At 38.6% G+C, this 17074-nt stretch overlaps 1 protein-coding gene across 3 annotated transcripts in view; it reads left to right on the forward strand.

Annotated features, from left to right (window-relative positions):
• SLC44A1 (solute carrier family 44 member 1) overlaps window positions 1-17074 on the forward strand; it is a 215181-nt gene that overhangs the window by 136809 nt on the left and 61298 nt on the right. For all 3 annotated transcript variants that reach the window (XM_018052546.1, XM_018052545.1, XM_018052547.1), the window contains exons 12-13: window positions 448-531; window positions 15382-15519. In XM_018052546.1, the coding sequence (XP_017908035.1) occupies window positions 448-531; window positions 15382-15519 (222 nt within the window). The remainder of the gene's footprint in view (window positions 1-447; window positions 532-15381; window positions 15520-17074) is intronic.

The following is a 17074-nucleotide window of genomic DNA, read 5'->3' on the forward strand; positions in this document are numbered from 1 at the left end:
TTTCCTCCTTGGAACCCTCCTTCCTGTCCTTAACTGCGGAAACAACATGCATTTCTGTATAGCTTAGCTCAAATGGCCCCTCTTCCTAGAAACCTCCCCTGAGTCCTCTAACCTCCCAAGTGGCATCTTCTCTCTCTCTTCTCCACTCTCATTGCACTAGAATCTGTATCATTCTGACTCTAACCTTTGTTACGTTTAATACTTTTAAGTTCTTTGTTGGTCTTATATACTCTATCTTATATACAATAGGTACTAAGTAAATGTTGGATTGAACTGATTAAAAACAATTCAACCATTACATTTTGAGGGAAAAAAGGGTGAGTGTGGAGGCTTTAAAGCATAGGTTGTGATTTTTCTTAATTTTTACTTTTCTAAAATTTATAATATTCTACCTGGTATGGTTTGATTCTTTGGTCTTTAATTATTTTCATTATTCATTCTTTCCAGGAAAATGCTTGTGCTCGATGTGTGCTGAAATCTTGCATTTGTTGCCTTTGGTGTCTTGAAAAGTGCCTAAATTATTTAAATCAGGTAAAAGATTTTTAAAAATACATCTAACACTCACTTTCTTTTTTTTTTTTTTTCTAACACTCACTTTCAAAGATAGGTTCATTGTTTCTTCTTTCAAGATAAAGTTTTTGAGTTTAATTGAAAAATGTTTTTTTCTCATGGTGTTGTACATTGTGCCTTGATCAAGTATAACTATTTCAATCATATTCTTATTTTGAAACATAATATATATTCTTCCCAAAGCTTATTATTGCAGGAGACCCCAGTTTAATTCCTGGGTCAGGAAGATCCCCTGGAGAAGGGATAGGCTACCCACTCCAGTATTCTGGCCTGGAGAATTCCATGGACAAAGAGTCTAATACGACTGAGCGAAATTAATTGTAATACATGGATAAATTTCCTTAGAGTCCATCTTTCAGGAAAATCATTTATCTTTTATCCCTTAATTCACAACCTTTTATTTTTTATTTTCCCCGAGAATCTTGTCTACCCTAGCCATTGTTCTTTAATTCATTTAATGTTGTTTGAAAGCTTTAGTGAAAAGTTGTTGTGACGCTTACTCCTTTTTTGCAACTGTCTACTATTGTTCAAAATTAACATGCCATAGGGGTTTTTTGTTTTTGCTTTATCCAGCTCCTGAAGACTGTGGTACTGGCCTGGAAAATGCTAGCAAAGAAACTGCTATTTCTAGGGTCAAATGGAGGGATTGATACTTAGGGAGTAACAGTACACAGAGGAGTGGCTTGGTCCTCTCTCTTTCTGTATCTGAGCATGTAGGACTCTCACTGTGAAGCACTCTTTTCATCTTGAGTTGTTTTTCTTAACCACTTTTCTCCAGCCCCTAAAAATCAATTCTAATGTACTGATGCCCTTATCTAATAGACCAAAGATAAAAATTGACTTTCTCACCATTAACCTTTAAGTGATTGAAGAGGAGCATTGCACTGTCCATTCACTCACATGTAGCTAAAGGGAGAGAGTCCTGTGGTGATGGTGTTGAGCATGCCTGGAGTCTGCTTTATTGGAGTTCTATGATTAATGCGAAGAAGTAGATTTCACATTTCATTAGCAAAATACATTCCCGTGGTTCATAATACTCTTTGGATGTAAAGTATTTGGAAGGTCATTATTAAAATAATTAGTAACAGCCACAACATTCTGCAAAATTATGTTTTTTAAAATTTGGTTTTGAAACAACTCATCTTCATCAAAAAAGTTGATGGATGCAGTAACAATAATCATCATTACATTTTGAATCTGTCACTAAATAGCTTATATTCAGAGAGATGGCTGGCTGTTTTCGCTTCCCATAGGCACTTTTTGCTCTCACAGTTTCCAAAATGTGCAGAAAATAACTTCCTTCCAATGTCTTACTAGCTCCTATTGGTCTTTAATGATTCTTCCTGAGCACCACCTCCAAGAAACTTTCCCTCATTACCCCAGCTCCTCCTCTGACATTGCACAATATCAATTCATACCTCTGTGAAAACACTAGGAACACTGTATAGGAGTTGTCTGTTTACTTCATCTCTTCCTTTAGACTTTTAGCTCCTTAAAGACAGGATCTAATTTTTGTCTCTGCAGAAACTTCCATAGTGCCTAGTATACAATAGGTGGTCTTTAAATGTTTTTAAATGAGTGATTAATCACCAAATATTTGGACTAAAAAAGATTAAGAGAATGATATAAAACTGTAAGGATCTCAAAAAGGAGAAGTGCTGAAGGAAGGAAACAAATCACATGATATCAAGATGGTAACCAGGTGAAAATATACAGAAAGTTTTCAGCTCATTCCAAGCTAAACAGTAGTCAGCAATTTAGTCCTAATAGTCCTGTGATATATATCCAAACTACAAGTTGGTGTTTCTTGTACAAGTTTTGTCCATTTTTCATCTTCAAGAGGTAGGCATGATGCTTGAAGATTCAAGGAAAGCATTGACATAGTGCAATCATGGGAGTGAAGGTTTAGGGAGAGTGATTCTAAACTCATCCTTGGAATATGAAGTATTTCAATGTGGAGACTGGTTACCATTGGAGCGTCATGTCTCTTGTTTTCATAGAAATGTTGAGATGAGGTCAACCTATTAAAAATAGTAGAATATTTCTTGTCATGACAGATTAATTTTAAGCATAAGTACCAGTTGCCAGTGGAATTTTTTAACCCTTGTTCCTGTGAAATGTTTCAGAGCAGGATGGGCACCCATCTGTTTGGTGGTACTGAATCAATGAGCTCCAGAGATTTTTCTAAAATTTGAGAAAGCAGGGTGTAAGTGTATGATCTGCTAGTGTAAGAAGAGACACTTTAATACTATCACACGCAGTCAGCAGGTATAAGCTTAGTGCTCTGCTACAGGTGTGAAGCCACAGTAGAAAGAGCCCAAATGTTGAAGATGTGTTTCCTTCCCTCGCAAGCTCGGTGAAACCTGTGAGTCTCAGTTTCCTGCTTCAGTAAGTGGAAAAAATATACCTGTCCTCATAGGCTTTAGGTAAGGATGAAATATAATGCAGATAAATCAACTCTTACAGTGTCTAGCTTTTGGTAGACACCTAGTAAGTGTTATTATCACTCTTTCTCTACCCCATTTTATTTATTTATAAAGAACTCCCCGTGTTTTACTCTAAGATAACAGAGCTGTGACAAAGAATTCAAAAAATAGTTCTAGAATGTGTCTTTTCTCTGACAGTAAATGTAATATAAAATACTGAAGAGTTTGGAAAACCAAACCAAGAAAAAAACATCACCCATGATCTCACCGTCTAACATAACACTTTTGTTACCAGCAAAATGGCAACTCAGTCCTTGACCTCCCAAAGGAAAGAATTCAATCAAACGACATAGAACACTTTTAAGCAGCAGAAGTTTTATTAAACAAAGTGAAAGTATTCTCCCAAGAGAGAAAAGGACAGTGGGCTGTGTGGAAACTAGAAGCAGCCCTCTGGAGAAGGAAATGGCAACCCACTCCAGTACTCTTGCCTGGAGAATCCCATGGATGGAGGAGCCTAATGGGCTATAGTCCACGGGGTTGCAAAGAGTTGGACACGACTGAGTGACTTCACTTTCACTTTCTAGCTGGGACTAGGATTGGTTTTTCAAAGTAGTGGCAAGTCCCTCCCTGTGTCCTGCATCATTTGACACGTTGATTGTCAGTTTTAGGTTATATAACTTTTCTCCTTGTGTGCAGGCACTTACCCACAAGCACCCAAGAAAAACCCTTGCGGGGTTGGGGCAGGGCACAGGGGGCAGTGCGGACCAGGACAAATACTGCAATACTAGTTTATTACAAATACAGAATAATGAACCCCAGGTTATACTGTGTCACCTTGTAGGGTTTTAGGGCTTAGTGTGCCTGTGCCAACATGTGATGGAATGTTTTATCTTATTTGGGCCTGATAAGTCTGGAAATTTAACTGTCTTGACCACAATTAAGGGAGGCTCTCTGGGCATGTTCTGATCACCAGTGTCCAGGTCAGGGAGGAAAAGATGGCCCCATCCAGGATGGAGCAGGGACCCACTTGTGTCTGACTAACTACTTAACACTTTCATTAATATACTTAATAATAGCTTTGAGAATAAGTTTGCAGTATTTTACTTCAATTAATGTCTGATAAGCTCTGAACCTCATATGTAAAGTAGGGCTAAAATAGTGTTTACAGTGCCTGTTACCATGAGTATGAAGAGAGTCTATGGTGCTCTGAGCATGGGCTTAGACACAGCAAGTCTTCAGTGAGTGGAGAATCTTATTCTGTAGTAATGCCGACAGTTAATTTCTTTTATATTTGTTATAATGTACATCAATTTTTATCACCGACACAATGGACATGGGTTTGGGCGGACTCTGGGAGTTGGTGATGGAGAGGGAGGCCTGGAGTGCTGCAGTTCATGGGGTCACAGAGTCGGACACGACTGAGCAACTGAACTGAACTAAATTTTTATTTTCTCTTGTCAAGTCTGTTTAACTTTTCCTTCGTGGTTTCTCTCTTGGCTTTTCTACTTAGAAAAGTTTTCCCCACTTGAATATCAAATAATTATTCTACCTTTTTTTCTTGTAGTCCTTTAGAGGTTTCCCTTCTTTGAAAAAAGTTTATTTGGGATTCAGTCAGTTGTTCCAGGACCAATTAATGATTAATCTATCCTTTCTTCTGCAGTGAAATGTCAGTCAATCATGTATTAAATTCTTATATATTGTACTTAAGTCTGTCTTTGGGCTTTTTTTTCTATACCATTGATCTGTCTATTCTTCTACCAGTACTGAGTTTTTGTTTGGTTTGGTTTGCGTTTTTCTGTTTGTTTGTTTTTAATTTTTTTTGAAATATAGTTGATGTGCAGTATTATATAAGTTTCATGAATATAGTACTAGAATATTTATTATAGCTTCATTATATATCTCAGATGTCCTGTGAGGCAAATCTCTTGCATTCTTATTTTTCAAAAACTTTTGTATAATCACCTGTCTATTCTCTGAGGTTATGTTTATTCAATGGAGTACAGTGAAATAATACCAATTACAATGCCAGCAATCATTTACTGAGCACTTATCATGTGCCAGGCACTTGTGGCTCACATTTCACCTGTAGAGTCTTTCATTTGGAGTTTGGTTTTTTGTAATACTCCTTGGAAATGGTTAACAATGAGTCAGTTAATGTCACTTTACGTCATTTTCCTCCTGTATGCCAACATCCAACCTGAGATATCTCCCTGGTAATCCAGTGATTAAGAATCTACTTTGCAGTGCAGAGGAGGTGGGTTGGATCCTGGGGGACTAAGATCCCACATTCTGCAGAGCAGCTAATCCTATGCACCACGACTATTGAACCTGGACACCACAACTAGAGACTCAGTGCACTACAGTGAAATGTCTGTGTGACACAGCAAAGATCCTGTGTGCTGCAACTAAGACCCGATACAGCCAAGATAAATAAATAAATTAAAAAAAAAAAAAAAAACAACTTGCAACTTGAGGTTAAAAGCCTTGAGTGGAACCGGACAGCATAAACCCCTGAAGGACCACTTGAGGTTCATTATATCCTTCATGTGACTGATTGCAGCAGCCAGGGTCCAGAGCTATAGGGAACAGTAGAGAGTGGTCAACTTCAGAGCTCATGTTCCATCCAAAGAAGGCTGTCACCACTTAGCTCTAATATACCTTTGCCATGTGAGAATTTATAGACAGTTTCTAACTCTTCAGTTTTCTAAGAGAAGCCAGAATTCTGGATGTTTGAATTTTATCTCTTGCTATTAAAATGTTCACAACTAATAAAAAAAGAATAATTCTGAGTGAGCCAGAGCAAACATTGTATAGTCTTTGGGCCACATATCATCAGTTGTCTATAGGCCATCAGTTGGTCGCCACTGCTGTAGAGAATACAGAGGATAATAGAGAGGAGTGTTGACGTGGAAGTGGGGTAGACCAGAGTCATTGTGCAGCATGATATGAAATCCCATAGTCCCCAGCTATGTGCCAAGCAGTGTGGAAAATACAGCTGGCTTCAAAACAGAGCTTTATGAATGGATAAAGAAGATGTGCTGTGTGTGTATATGTATACACACACACACACAGTGGAACATTTCTCGACTATAAAAAATGATAAAATAATGCCATTTGATGCACTGGTCATAGCAAACACCCTCTTCCAACAACACAAGAGAAGACTCTACACATGGACATCACCAGATGGTCAACACCGAAATCAGATTGATTCTGTTCTTTGCAGCCAAAGATGGAGAAGCTCTATACAGTCAGCAAAAACAAGTCTGGGAGCTGACTGTGGCTCAGATCATGAGCTCCTTATTGCCAAATTCAGACTTAAATTGAAGAAAGTAGGGAAAACCACTAGACCATTCAGGTATGACCTAAATCAAATCCCTTATGACTATACAGCACGCCAGGCTTCCCTGTCCATCACCAACTCCCAAAGCTTGCTCGAACTCATGTCCATCGAGTCAGTGATGCCATCCAACCGTCTCATCCTCTGTCGTCCCTTTCTCCTCCTGCTTTCAATCTTTCCTAGCATCAGGGTCTTTTCCAGTCAGTCAGTTCTTCACATCAGGTGGCCAAAGTATTGGGAGTTTCAGCTTCAGCATCAGTCCTTCCAATGAATATTCAGGACTAATTTCCTTTAAGATGGACTGGTTGGATCTCCTTGCAGTCCAGGGGACTCTCGAGTCTTCTCCAACACCACAGTTCAAAAGCATCAATTCTTCGGCACTCAGCTTTCTTCACAGTCCAACTGTCACTACTATATATAAAATATGTAAGCAACAGGGCCTACTGTATAGCACAGAGAACTATACTTGATATTTTGTAATAACCTAAAAGGGAAAAGACTGTGAATAAGAATATATATATATATATATATGAATCACTTTGCTGTACACCTGAAACTAACACAGTATTGTAAATCAGCTATAGTGAAAGTGAAGTCGCTCAGTCGTGTCCGACTCTTTGCGACCCCATGGACTGTAGCCTACCAGGCTCCTCCCTCCATGGGATTTTCCAGGCAAGAGTACTGGAGTGGCTTGCCATTTCCTTCTCCAGGGGATCTTCCCGACCCAGGTATCGAACCCGGGTCTCCCGCATTCCAGGCAGACGCTTTAACCTCTGAGCCACCAGGGAGGTACTTCAATTTAAATAAAAACAGCTTTAGATTTTTTAAAATAGGCCGTTAAATATATATAGCATAGGTGCTAGGGTTTTGCGGATAAACAGAGTAAACCGCAAACCACTTTTTGTTTCTGCCTGTGCTTATCTTGATGTGACAGGAAGTAATTGTACATCTAATGGAACAGTATAAAATTCGCTTTAAGTAGAAAGATTGTTCCAACTAGAATCTATTTCTTTTGGGCATTGAATTACTCAGGTCTTGGTTTACTTGGACATTGTTTGAAGATAGTACATTTAACACTGGAGGGCATCTGTTCTCCAGCTGATAAACCCTTAAGATTATAAAGCTTTTCTCTACATAGTATGAGTGGGAGTTATTTTTTGAGCACATACTTAAATCCCTGATAGTACACTAAGCACTTTATATATATTAACACTTTCTCCAACTCTGTAAGGAAGGTGCATTTCCTCTATTTTATCCATGAAAACATTGAGTCTGGTACCTTGTAGCAGATCACATGATCTAGAGGTGAAGGAAGTTTCAAATCTAAGTTTGCCTGGATCATGCCATGACTACACACTGCTTCCTACAGTTGACCCTTGAACAACAGCTTTAGATTGTGTGGGTCCATCAGAGATGAACTTCTCACCCTGGCAAGAGGGATTTAATCTAAAGGGAGGAGGAGTGAGACAAATGATGGGGAGTGGGAGGCATGTGCATTAATCCAGGGAAGGGGCAGGGCTTCTTTAAGGGAGTGAGGTGCTACCCCCTTTTTATCTTGTTTTGGTCATTAATATATGGTATTGGCCACTGGTGGGTGTATTGTTTAATATGTGAATGTAGTAAAATCAACTTATGATGAAAAAAATTATGGGGGTCCACTTATATAGAAATTTTTAAAAATAAATACTACACACTCTAGTACAACACAGTCCGCTGTTGATTGAATCCATGGCTGCAGGAACCATAGATAACAGAGACTATAGAGTTAGTCTTGGAGAAGGAAATGGCAACCCACTCCAGTATTCTTGCCTGGAAAATCCCGTGGACAGAGGAGCCTAGTAGGCTACAGTCCATGGGGTTGCATAGAGTCGGACACGACTGAGAGACTTCACTTATTTTTTTTTATAAAGTTAGTCTAACTGGTTAGCAGAAAGTTCAGAGAACACTAATTAGCCACAAAGAACTCAGAATTTCTTAAGAACCCTGGCGTGAATCCTTTAGACTAAGAGGTGTAGAAGGAGAGGGAATTGACAACTGTGTGAAAGAGGTGGCACCCTGACCCCTGTGTTGTTCAAGGGTCAAATGTATACATGCTTTTGTACAACTTAAAGAAAAGTAATTGTTATAGAGAATGTTCAAGCTTTCTTCTATAAATTGCTGAAAGCAGCTTTCTGCTGAAACTGTTTCCTGTTTTAAACTAAGACAAGTGGTAGTTTTTATGCAGTCTATTTAAATTAAGATTTACAACATATTTTTAATTCTGTCCCTTAAAAAGTTGGAGTATTTAGAACCAAACTGAGTGAAATATATGGTATAGATTGGACTTTGTGCTTCCTCCATCCCTCCCTCAAAATGCAAAAGGGATCATTTTGATTACCATTGCCCCTATTTAATGTATGATGATCCACATGTAGAGTTGTACTTATCTGTTCCCCTTTTCCTACCATTGCTATCTAGCTTGCCCTATTAAGTGGATTATTATGTTAAGATTTTAAGCTTTAAGAGAATTTCTAGGTCCTTAATTGAAGAAAAAAAAAAAGAAGGTGTGAAAGTATAGAATCTGTGCTCTGGGACCTATGGCCGGGCAGGCCTGGGGACCAGTACTTTTTCACTATAACCTTTCACACAAAAGTACACACACCAGGGACCACTTGGGCTAATAGGCATCCTTTTATAAAGATTACTGGATGGTGATCATCTTTCATGTTGCTTCTGAGAATTGAGTCCTGCCGGTGAGACTTAAAGAATTGAGTCTTTAAGCCTGTGTCCTGCGTGAGCAGATGTTGGGCACAGACTAAATGTTAATCATTGATGACTCTCTGTGGGCAGTTTAGCTCAATATCAGGAAGGCAGTCTGGGAAGAAGGTGAGTGGGCTCTAAAAATCTTAACTAAGTCATCAGCAGAAAGCTCAGAGAATGCTTATTAGCCACAAAGGACTCAGAATTTCTTGAGAACCCTGGTGTGAATCCTTTAGACTAAGAGGTGTAGAAGGAGAGGGAAATTTCAGTGGCCTGCTGTGATCTTTAGCACATTTTTCTTCCTAAAGAGATCATCTTGACCTTTGTGTATCACATGCAGCTCATCTTCTTGCCTTGGGAGCAGGAAAAAGTTTATAACATACCCACTTTTTTTCAGTTAGGTTGACTATAAAAGAGTTGCATAGATCTGTAGGAATATTGCCAAGAAGTCTGAATTTCTCTGAGCACATCCAACCCTGGAACTAAGGAATGGAGAAAAGAAATCACTGCTGCCTCCTTTCATGTCTACAAATAGCCTTTTGCTTTAAAAGTAGATCAAATGGGTGGAGATGGTTGGAGGAGGGAGAAAGAAGCAGCAGAGGAAGAAGAATAATTCTCAAGTAAAGTGAAGCTCTCAAAATTAATGAGAGCAGCTAAAAAAACTTTTGTTGTTTAGTTTTGAAACATTGGGCCTGCTCTTAGACTCAGCTGGCCTGATGATAACAGAAGAGAGAGATTGGAGGTATGTGGTCCTCTCGGTCCTGCCTCTTCTTTCAAGGAAAGTTATGTTCAAACTGAAAAGGGGAGTACAGCATAGTTAAGCATTTAAGGGGTGAGATTTAAGACAACATCCAGTTGTTTTAAATGGGTTATCCAGTACCCTTGATTCTAGGCATTATAATGATGCTTTTTTACATCAACATTAATTATATGTGTGTGTGTGTGTGTGTGTACATGCATAGATAGTTTGTGTGTAGTTAATGTGGTAGGCTTTTTTACCCTACTGACTTATTGGAAAAGCCCCTGATACTGGGAAAGATTGATGGTAGGAGGAGAAGGGGATGACAGAGGACGAGATGGTTGGATGGCATCACCGACTCAATGGACATGAGTTTGAACAAGCTCCAGAAAATAGCGAAGGACAGGGAAGCCTGGCGTGCTTCCCATGGGGTCACCAAAGAGTCGGACAGGACTGAGCGAATGAACAACAGCACAATATATTGCTATCTCGTGCTCACAGCTCTTATCTCAAAAGCTAATATATACAATATTTTAAGGAGATCTTACTAGTAAGTTGTCCTGGTAGCACTCATCTACTGCTTGTCCACTTTATGCTGTCATTGGCCAGTGCTTCCTATCAGTTAAAAGACAGCAGGCACCAAAGAGTTAACTACCTAACTGCAGTGGTTCACATTTCCTAATCTTCTATAAAGCTTCTTTTGAAACATTTTGCGAATAGCCTCACGACATCAAAATAAACTGTACTTTTGATCTTATGTAACAGTAACTCGGCTAAAAAATGATACAGAACTTTCCAAGCCTGATCTATTCTCAAGGAACCCAGAGTAGTTCCCAGTTCTCACCAGTTCCTTACTCACCTAAAAAGGGAACAATAACAAACAAACCCAAAACAAAACAAATAAAAACAACCAAACAAGCCCCATTAATAATTTGTTTTAGGGCAGTGTTTTCAAACTGCTACCTGTGGGCTAAATATGTACCTAAGTTTTATTGGAACACAGCTATGTTCATTAATTTACAAACTGTTTTGGCTGTTTTATGTTATGATGGCAGAACTGAGCTATTGTGGCAGAGACTATATGGTCCACAAAGCCAAAAATATTCACTATCTGGTCTTTTACCAAAAAACTTTGTTGCCCCTCCTCTAGAGTACCCTTCACAATCAACACCAACCTCACTTAAAGTCTAGAGAACCCATCTTCTCAGCCTTTTTGAAACATAACCACATATGCTCATTTCCGGTTTCAGTTCAGTTCAGTTGCTTAGTCATGTCCAACTCTTTGCAACCCCATAGACTGCAGTACACCAGGCTTCCCTGTACATCACCAACTCCCAGAGCTTACTCAAACTTATGTCCATCGAGTTGGTGATGCCATCAAACCATCTCACCCTCTTGTCCCCTTTTCCTCCTACCTTCAGTCTTTCCCAACATCAGGGTCTTCTCCAATAAGTAGGCTCTTCACATCTGGTGGCCAAAGTATTGGAGTTTCAGCTTCAGCATCAGTCCCTCCAATGAATATTCAGGGTTGAATTCCTTTAGGATGGGCTGGTTGGATCTCCTTGCAGTTCAAGGGACTTACAAGAGTCTTCTCCAGCACCACAGTTCAAAAGCATCAATTCTTCAGTGCTCAGCTTGCTTTATAGTCCAACTCTCACATCCATAATGACTACTGGAGAAACCATAGCTTTGACTAGATAAACCTTTGTTGGCGAAGTAATGTCTCTGCTTTTTAATATGCTGTCTAGGTTGGTCACAGCTTTTCTTCCAAAGAGTAAGCATCTCAATTTCATGGCTACAGTCACCATCTGCAGTGATTTTGGAGACCAAAAAAATAAAGTCTGTCACTGTTGCCATTGATTCCCCATCTATTTGCCATGAAGTGATGGAACCCGATGCCATGATCTTAGTTTTTTGAATGTTGAGTTTTAAGCCAGCTTTTCACTCTCCTCTTTTACGTTCATCCAGAAGCTCTTTAGTTCCTCTTCACTTTCTGCCATAAGGGTGGTGTCATCTACATGCCTGAGGTTATTGAGATTTCTCCCAGCTGTCTTGATTCCAGCTTATGCTTCATCCAACCCAGCATTTCTCATGATGTAATCTGCCTATAAATTAAATAAGCAGGGTGACAATATACAGCTTTGATGTACTCTTTTCCCAATTTGTAACTGATCCATTATTCCATGTCTGGTTCTAACTGTTGCTTCTTGACCTGCATACAGGTTTCTCAGGAAGTAGGTAAGATGCTAGTATTCCCATGTCTTTAAGAATTTTCCACAGTTTGTTGTGATGCACACAGTCAATGGCTTTAGCATAGTCAATGAACCAGAAGTAGATGTTTTTCTGGAATTCTTCCTTTTTCTGTGATTGTTTCTGTCAACGATTGTTGGCAATTTGATCTCTGGTTCCTCTGCCTTTTCTAAATCCAGCTTGAACATTTGGAAGTTCTCGGTTCACATACTGTTGAAGCCTAGCTGGGAGAATTTTCAGCGTTACTTTGCTAACCTGTGAAATGAGTGCAGTTGTGTGGTACTTTGAACATTCTTTGGTATTGCCTTTCTTTGGGATTGGAATGAAAATGGACCTTTTCCAGTCTTGTGGTTGCTGTGGAGATTTCCAAATTTGGTGACAAACTGAGTGTAGCACTTAACAGCATCGTCGTTGAGGATTTGAAATAGCTCAGCTGGAATTCCATCAACTCCACTGACTTTGTTTGTAGTGATGCTTCCTAAGACCCACTTGAGTTTGCACTCCAAAATGTCTGGTTCTAGGTGAATGATCACAACATTGTGGTTATCTGGGCCATTAAGATCTTTTTTTATATAGTTCTGTGTATTCTTGCCACCTCTTCTTAATATCTTCTGCTTCTGTTAGGTCCATACCATTTCTGTCCTTTATTGTGCCCATCTTTGCATGAGAAGTTCCCTTGGTAGCTCTAATTTTCTTGAAGAGATCTCTAGTCTTTCCCATCCTATTGTTTTCCTCTATTTCTTTGCATTGATCACTGAGGAAGGCTCTCTTATCTCTCCTTGCTACTCTTTGGAACTCTGCATGCAGATGGATATATCTTTCCTTTTCTCCTGTGCCCTTTGCTTCTCTTCTTTTCTCAGCTATTTGTAAGGCCTCCTCAGACAACCACTTTGCCTTCTTACATTTTTTCTTTGGGGATTGTTTTGATCGCAACCTCCTGAACAGTATTACAAACCTCTGTCCATAGTTCTTCAGGCACTCCGTGTATCAGATCTAATCCTTTGAATCTATTTGTCACTTCCACTGTGTAATCATAACAGATTTGATTTAGGTCATACCTAAATGGCCTGGTGGTTTTCCCTACTTTCTTCAATTTAAGTCTGAATTTTGCAATAAGGAGTTCATGATCTGAGCCACAATCAGCTCCTGGTCTTGTTTTTGCTGACTGTATAGAGCTTTATCTTAATTTGCAAAGAGTAGAATCCATCTGATTTCAGTATTGGCCAACTGGTGATGTCCATGTTGTCTCATGTGTTGTTGAAACGGGGTGTTTGCTATGACCAGTGTGTTCTCTTGGCAAAACTCTATTAGACTTTGTTCTGCTTCTTTTTGTACTCCGAGGCCAAACTTGCCTATTACTTCAGCTGTATCTTGACTTCCTACTTTTGTATTCCAGTCCTCCTGTGATGAAAAGGACATCTTTTTTTGGTGTTAGTTCTAGAGAACTTTGTAGGTCTTCATAGAACCATTCAACTTTATCTTCTTTGGCATTAGTGATTGGGGCATAGACTTGGATTACCGTGATATTGCATGGTTTGCCTTGGAAGCAAACCAAGTTCATTCTGTTGTTTTAGAGATTGCACCCATGTACTGCATTTTGGACTCTTGTTGACTATGAGGGCTACTGCATACAAGCTATGCCAGTTTGTATGAAGACATTTCCTGTATTAAGATCATACTGTGTTTCTCAAAGAGCACTGTTATTTCCTGCTGTTCCAATATTGAATAAAGTTTATGAACCACAAATAGTGACCTACTCAGTACAGTAGTCTCTCTTTGGCCCTGGAAAGTTCTGCATTTTTAACCAATGAAATTAATCATATAATGGCAAATTAAATTTTTGATGACTCCAACCTCATCTTCATACCCAGTTCGTAATAATTAATGAGCGGACAATTGGAACACTCATAAATTAAAGACTCGCTCTTCTGATCTCAGTGTTTAAAACATTACAGACAACACAGTATAAAGTATGCCTCTGTGTTCTGTGATTTTCCTGCAACTTCATATTTTGGACTCACCAACAACTTCTTAAGTCAGCACTAAACCAAAAATTGCTCAGGACTGTATGTTTTCATTACAAAGTCCGTATACATTCCCTTCTTAAGAGTCAGACATATTTCATGTTATGTTACTTATTCACATTTTCCAGAAAATGTCAGTGCTATTCTAGAATGTAATGTAAAACAGAAGAAAAAAAGAAATCAGAGTGACTATTAGTCAAAGAAAACATGGGGAGACAGAAGCAGGTATGATTGGATAAAATATGTCAGCTGGGGACTGAGTACTACAGGAGAAAGAAAACCAGCCCAGTCTAGCCCCAGCAAGAGCAAGACTGAGAAAGGGCTGGGGGTGGGAAGGAGGAGAGGGATTCTTAGATATTTATGAGCTTCTATAACCGAGAAGTACAGAATCTGGCTGGTTCCTAACCATGTAAAGACTCACCAAGTGCAAGTACCTGGTTTCTTTCTCTGCTCTGACTTCCGTTATGTTGGCAAGACAGGCATGGTCGTCTGTATCCTCACACCTTGCGTCCAGGTACATAAGAGAGCTCCTCTGTCAGAGCACCTACAGAAGAGAAAGAAAACTTCTTTATTTCCCAGAAGCCCAGGGGAACATCTTTTACTTTCATTGGCTCTGATTCGTTTATGTACCAATTCCTGAAGCAGTCATTGTGGGTGAAACATGTTGATTGACTTACATCGATCAAAGCTTATCCCCAGAGCTGGAGGTAGTGTCAACCTCACTCAGACTCCAAGAGAATGAGAAAGCATTGTTTTCTCAAAGGGGATTTGATGTTCTGCCCCAGGAGGGAGGGGTATAAAATCAGCAACAAAGAGTTGTCTACTGCTAGAACTGTGAGTAAGTGACAGCACAGAAGAAAGTGCCAAGGAGGAGGAAATAGATGTTCCCGATATAACAGCACAGCAATCTGGTGCTTTTATATGTGCGTGTAGCTTTTAAAGCATCACTGAAATGCCTAGTGATGAACCCAAAGTATCTAGGAAAGGTTAAATTATGGTTTGATTTTAATAAGATGGGGAAGAAGGTAATGAATGTTGGAAAGGTTTATGTGTGTTTTAATAAATGTCAGTGTTTTTAAAGGACCAAAACTAGGCCATCCGAGTTCTCTTCACCATATCAGGTTTTTTTTTTTTTTAATGTCTTATATTTCCTTGTGCTTAATCTAAATCTGTACCTCACCAAAGCCATGGGTTTAACTGTGAAATATTTTTGCAAGCTATGCTTTAACTATCCTTGGTTTAAACTGTAAAGAAAACATTTACTGATAAAAAATTGTTTTCGCTTTTGTCCAGAATGCATACACAGCCACAGCTATCAACAGCACCAATTTCTGCACCTCAGCGAAGGATGCCTTTGTCATTCTTGTGGAGAATGCTTTGCGAGTAGCTGCCATCAACACAGTGGGGGATTTCATGTTATTCCTAGGCAAGGTAATAAAACCAAGTATATTATCTGAGACATACAGTAAATTTTCACATATGCAATAGTTGCTCTTAATTTAAAAAATATATGTAGCTGACCAAAAACCTAAAAGTCACATAATATAAAGCAAGCACTTACAGAGCCCTCAATATGTATCAGGCATTTTTCTAAGTACTTTACATATTGTGCTCATTTAATCCTCATAACAAATTTGTAGTGGAAATTCTATTATTATCTATTAACTTCATGATACAGATGAGGAATCAGAGGCAAGCACAGTTAAGTAATTTGCCCGTGATTCTCCTGACATATTTTGAAATATCTGAAGCCTGGCTGCCTGGATGAAAATCCTGGACTCACTAGCTGTGTGACCTAAGGCAGGGTATTTAACCACTCCGTGCCTCTGTTTGTCCATCTGTGAAATTGGTGTCACAATAGTGCCAAACCCCTAGAGTTGTGAGGATTAGGCTAATTAATATGTGTAGAGTACCTAAGACAGTGCCTGAGCCATTGTAGGTTCTTGATGAATATTAATGGTCATCGTTAACTATATATAAATCCCTTAAACTAGAACTGTTAGGGAATGAGAGCTAACTGTCCTCAAGTATCTTTTTATTCTATGCTATTAAAATCTGAAAAATATTAGATAACATTATAATTGGGGTTCATTGTATCTATATTTCAAACCATAAAATACTCAGAAAATTTAAGATACTACCACTATAACCTAATAACTTATTTTTATATTACCTCCCATGTTTTCCATAGGTTTATATTTCTATAGTATAACAGCCCTACTATACATACCTATTTGTTCCACTCTTTTCACTTCATATCCTATTGTGTATTTTTTCATATTGCTTTGATAACCTTAATAATTACTCATTATCATGATGGCCACTGTTCCATCAAATGCTATTCTCTTACTATTGAGCGCTTTTTACTCCAGCCACTGTGCTTTTGTAAGGAAAAGCACATTTTTCCCTTGCAAAGGAAACAGGAAAAAGTATTTGATGTTGGAAGGCATTGATTAGCACTATGTAGGTTTTTTAATTTATTTTTTCATTGGAATATAATTGCTTTACAATGTTGTATTGGTTTCTGCTATAAAACAATGTGAATCAGCTATAAGTATACATATATCCCCTCCCTCTAGAGCCTCCCTCCCACCCCTAACCCTCATCCCATAGCACTGTGTAGTTTTAAGTTCTCAGGCACAGTCTTCTAAGAAGAATTATACAACTGTACAGATAGTTATTTTAAAAATTTATAATTAAACATATATTATGACTCCTGGATTTTTGTCATGTTTTTACAATAAGAAATATTTTATAGTAAGAATGAAATGAGTTAATTCATATTAAGGACTAAATACAGGTCTGACCTTATTACTAACCATTACTGTTATTTATGTGCTATATGAATAACTCAGGGAGACTCCAGATTTTTGGTTTATATTTTACATATTTATAATTGACCCCTAGTACCTAAAAAGCAACTTAAAAACATATATAAATATACAGAGCAATTAAAAAGTTTTTGACACTTATTGGGTACCAGGCA

This window comes from Capra hircus, chromosome 8 (genome assembly GCF_001704415.2).
Source record: "Capra hircus breed San Clemente chromosome 8, ASM170441v1, whole genome shotgun sequence".
NCBI classification, from domain to species: Eukaryota; Metazoa; Chordata; class Mammalia; order Artiodactyla; family Bovidae; genus Capra; species Capra hircus.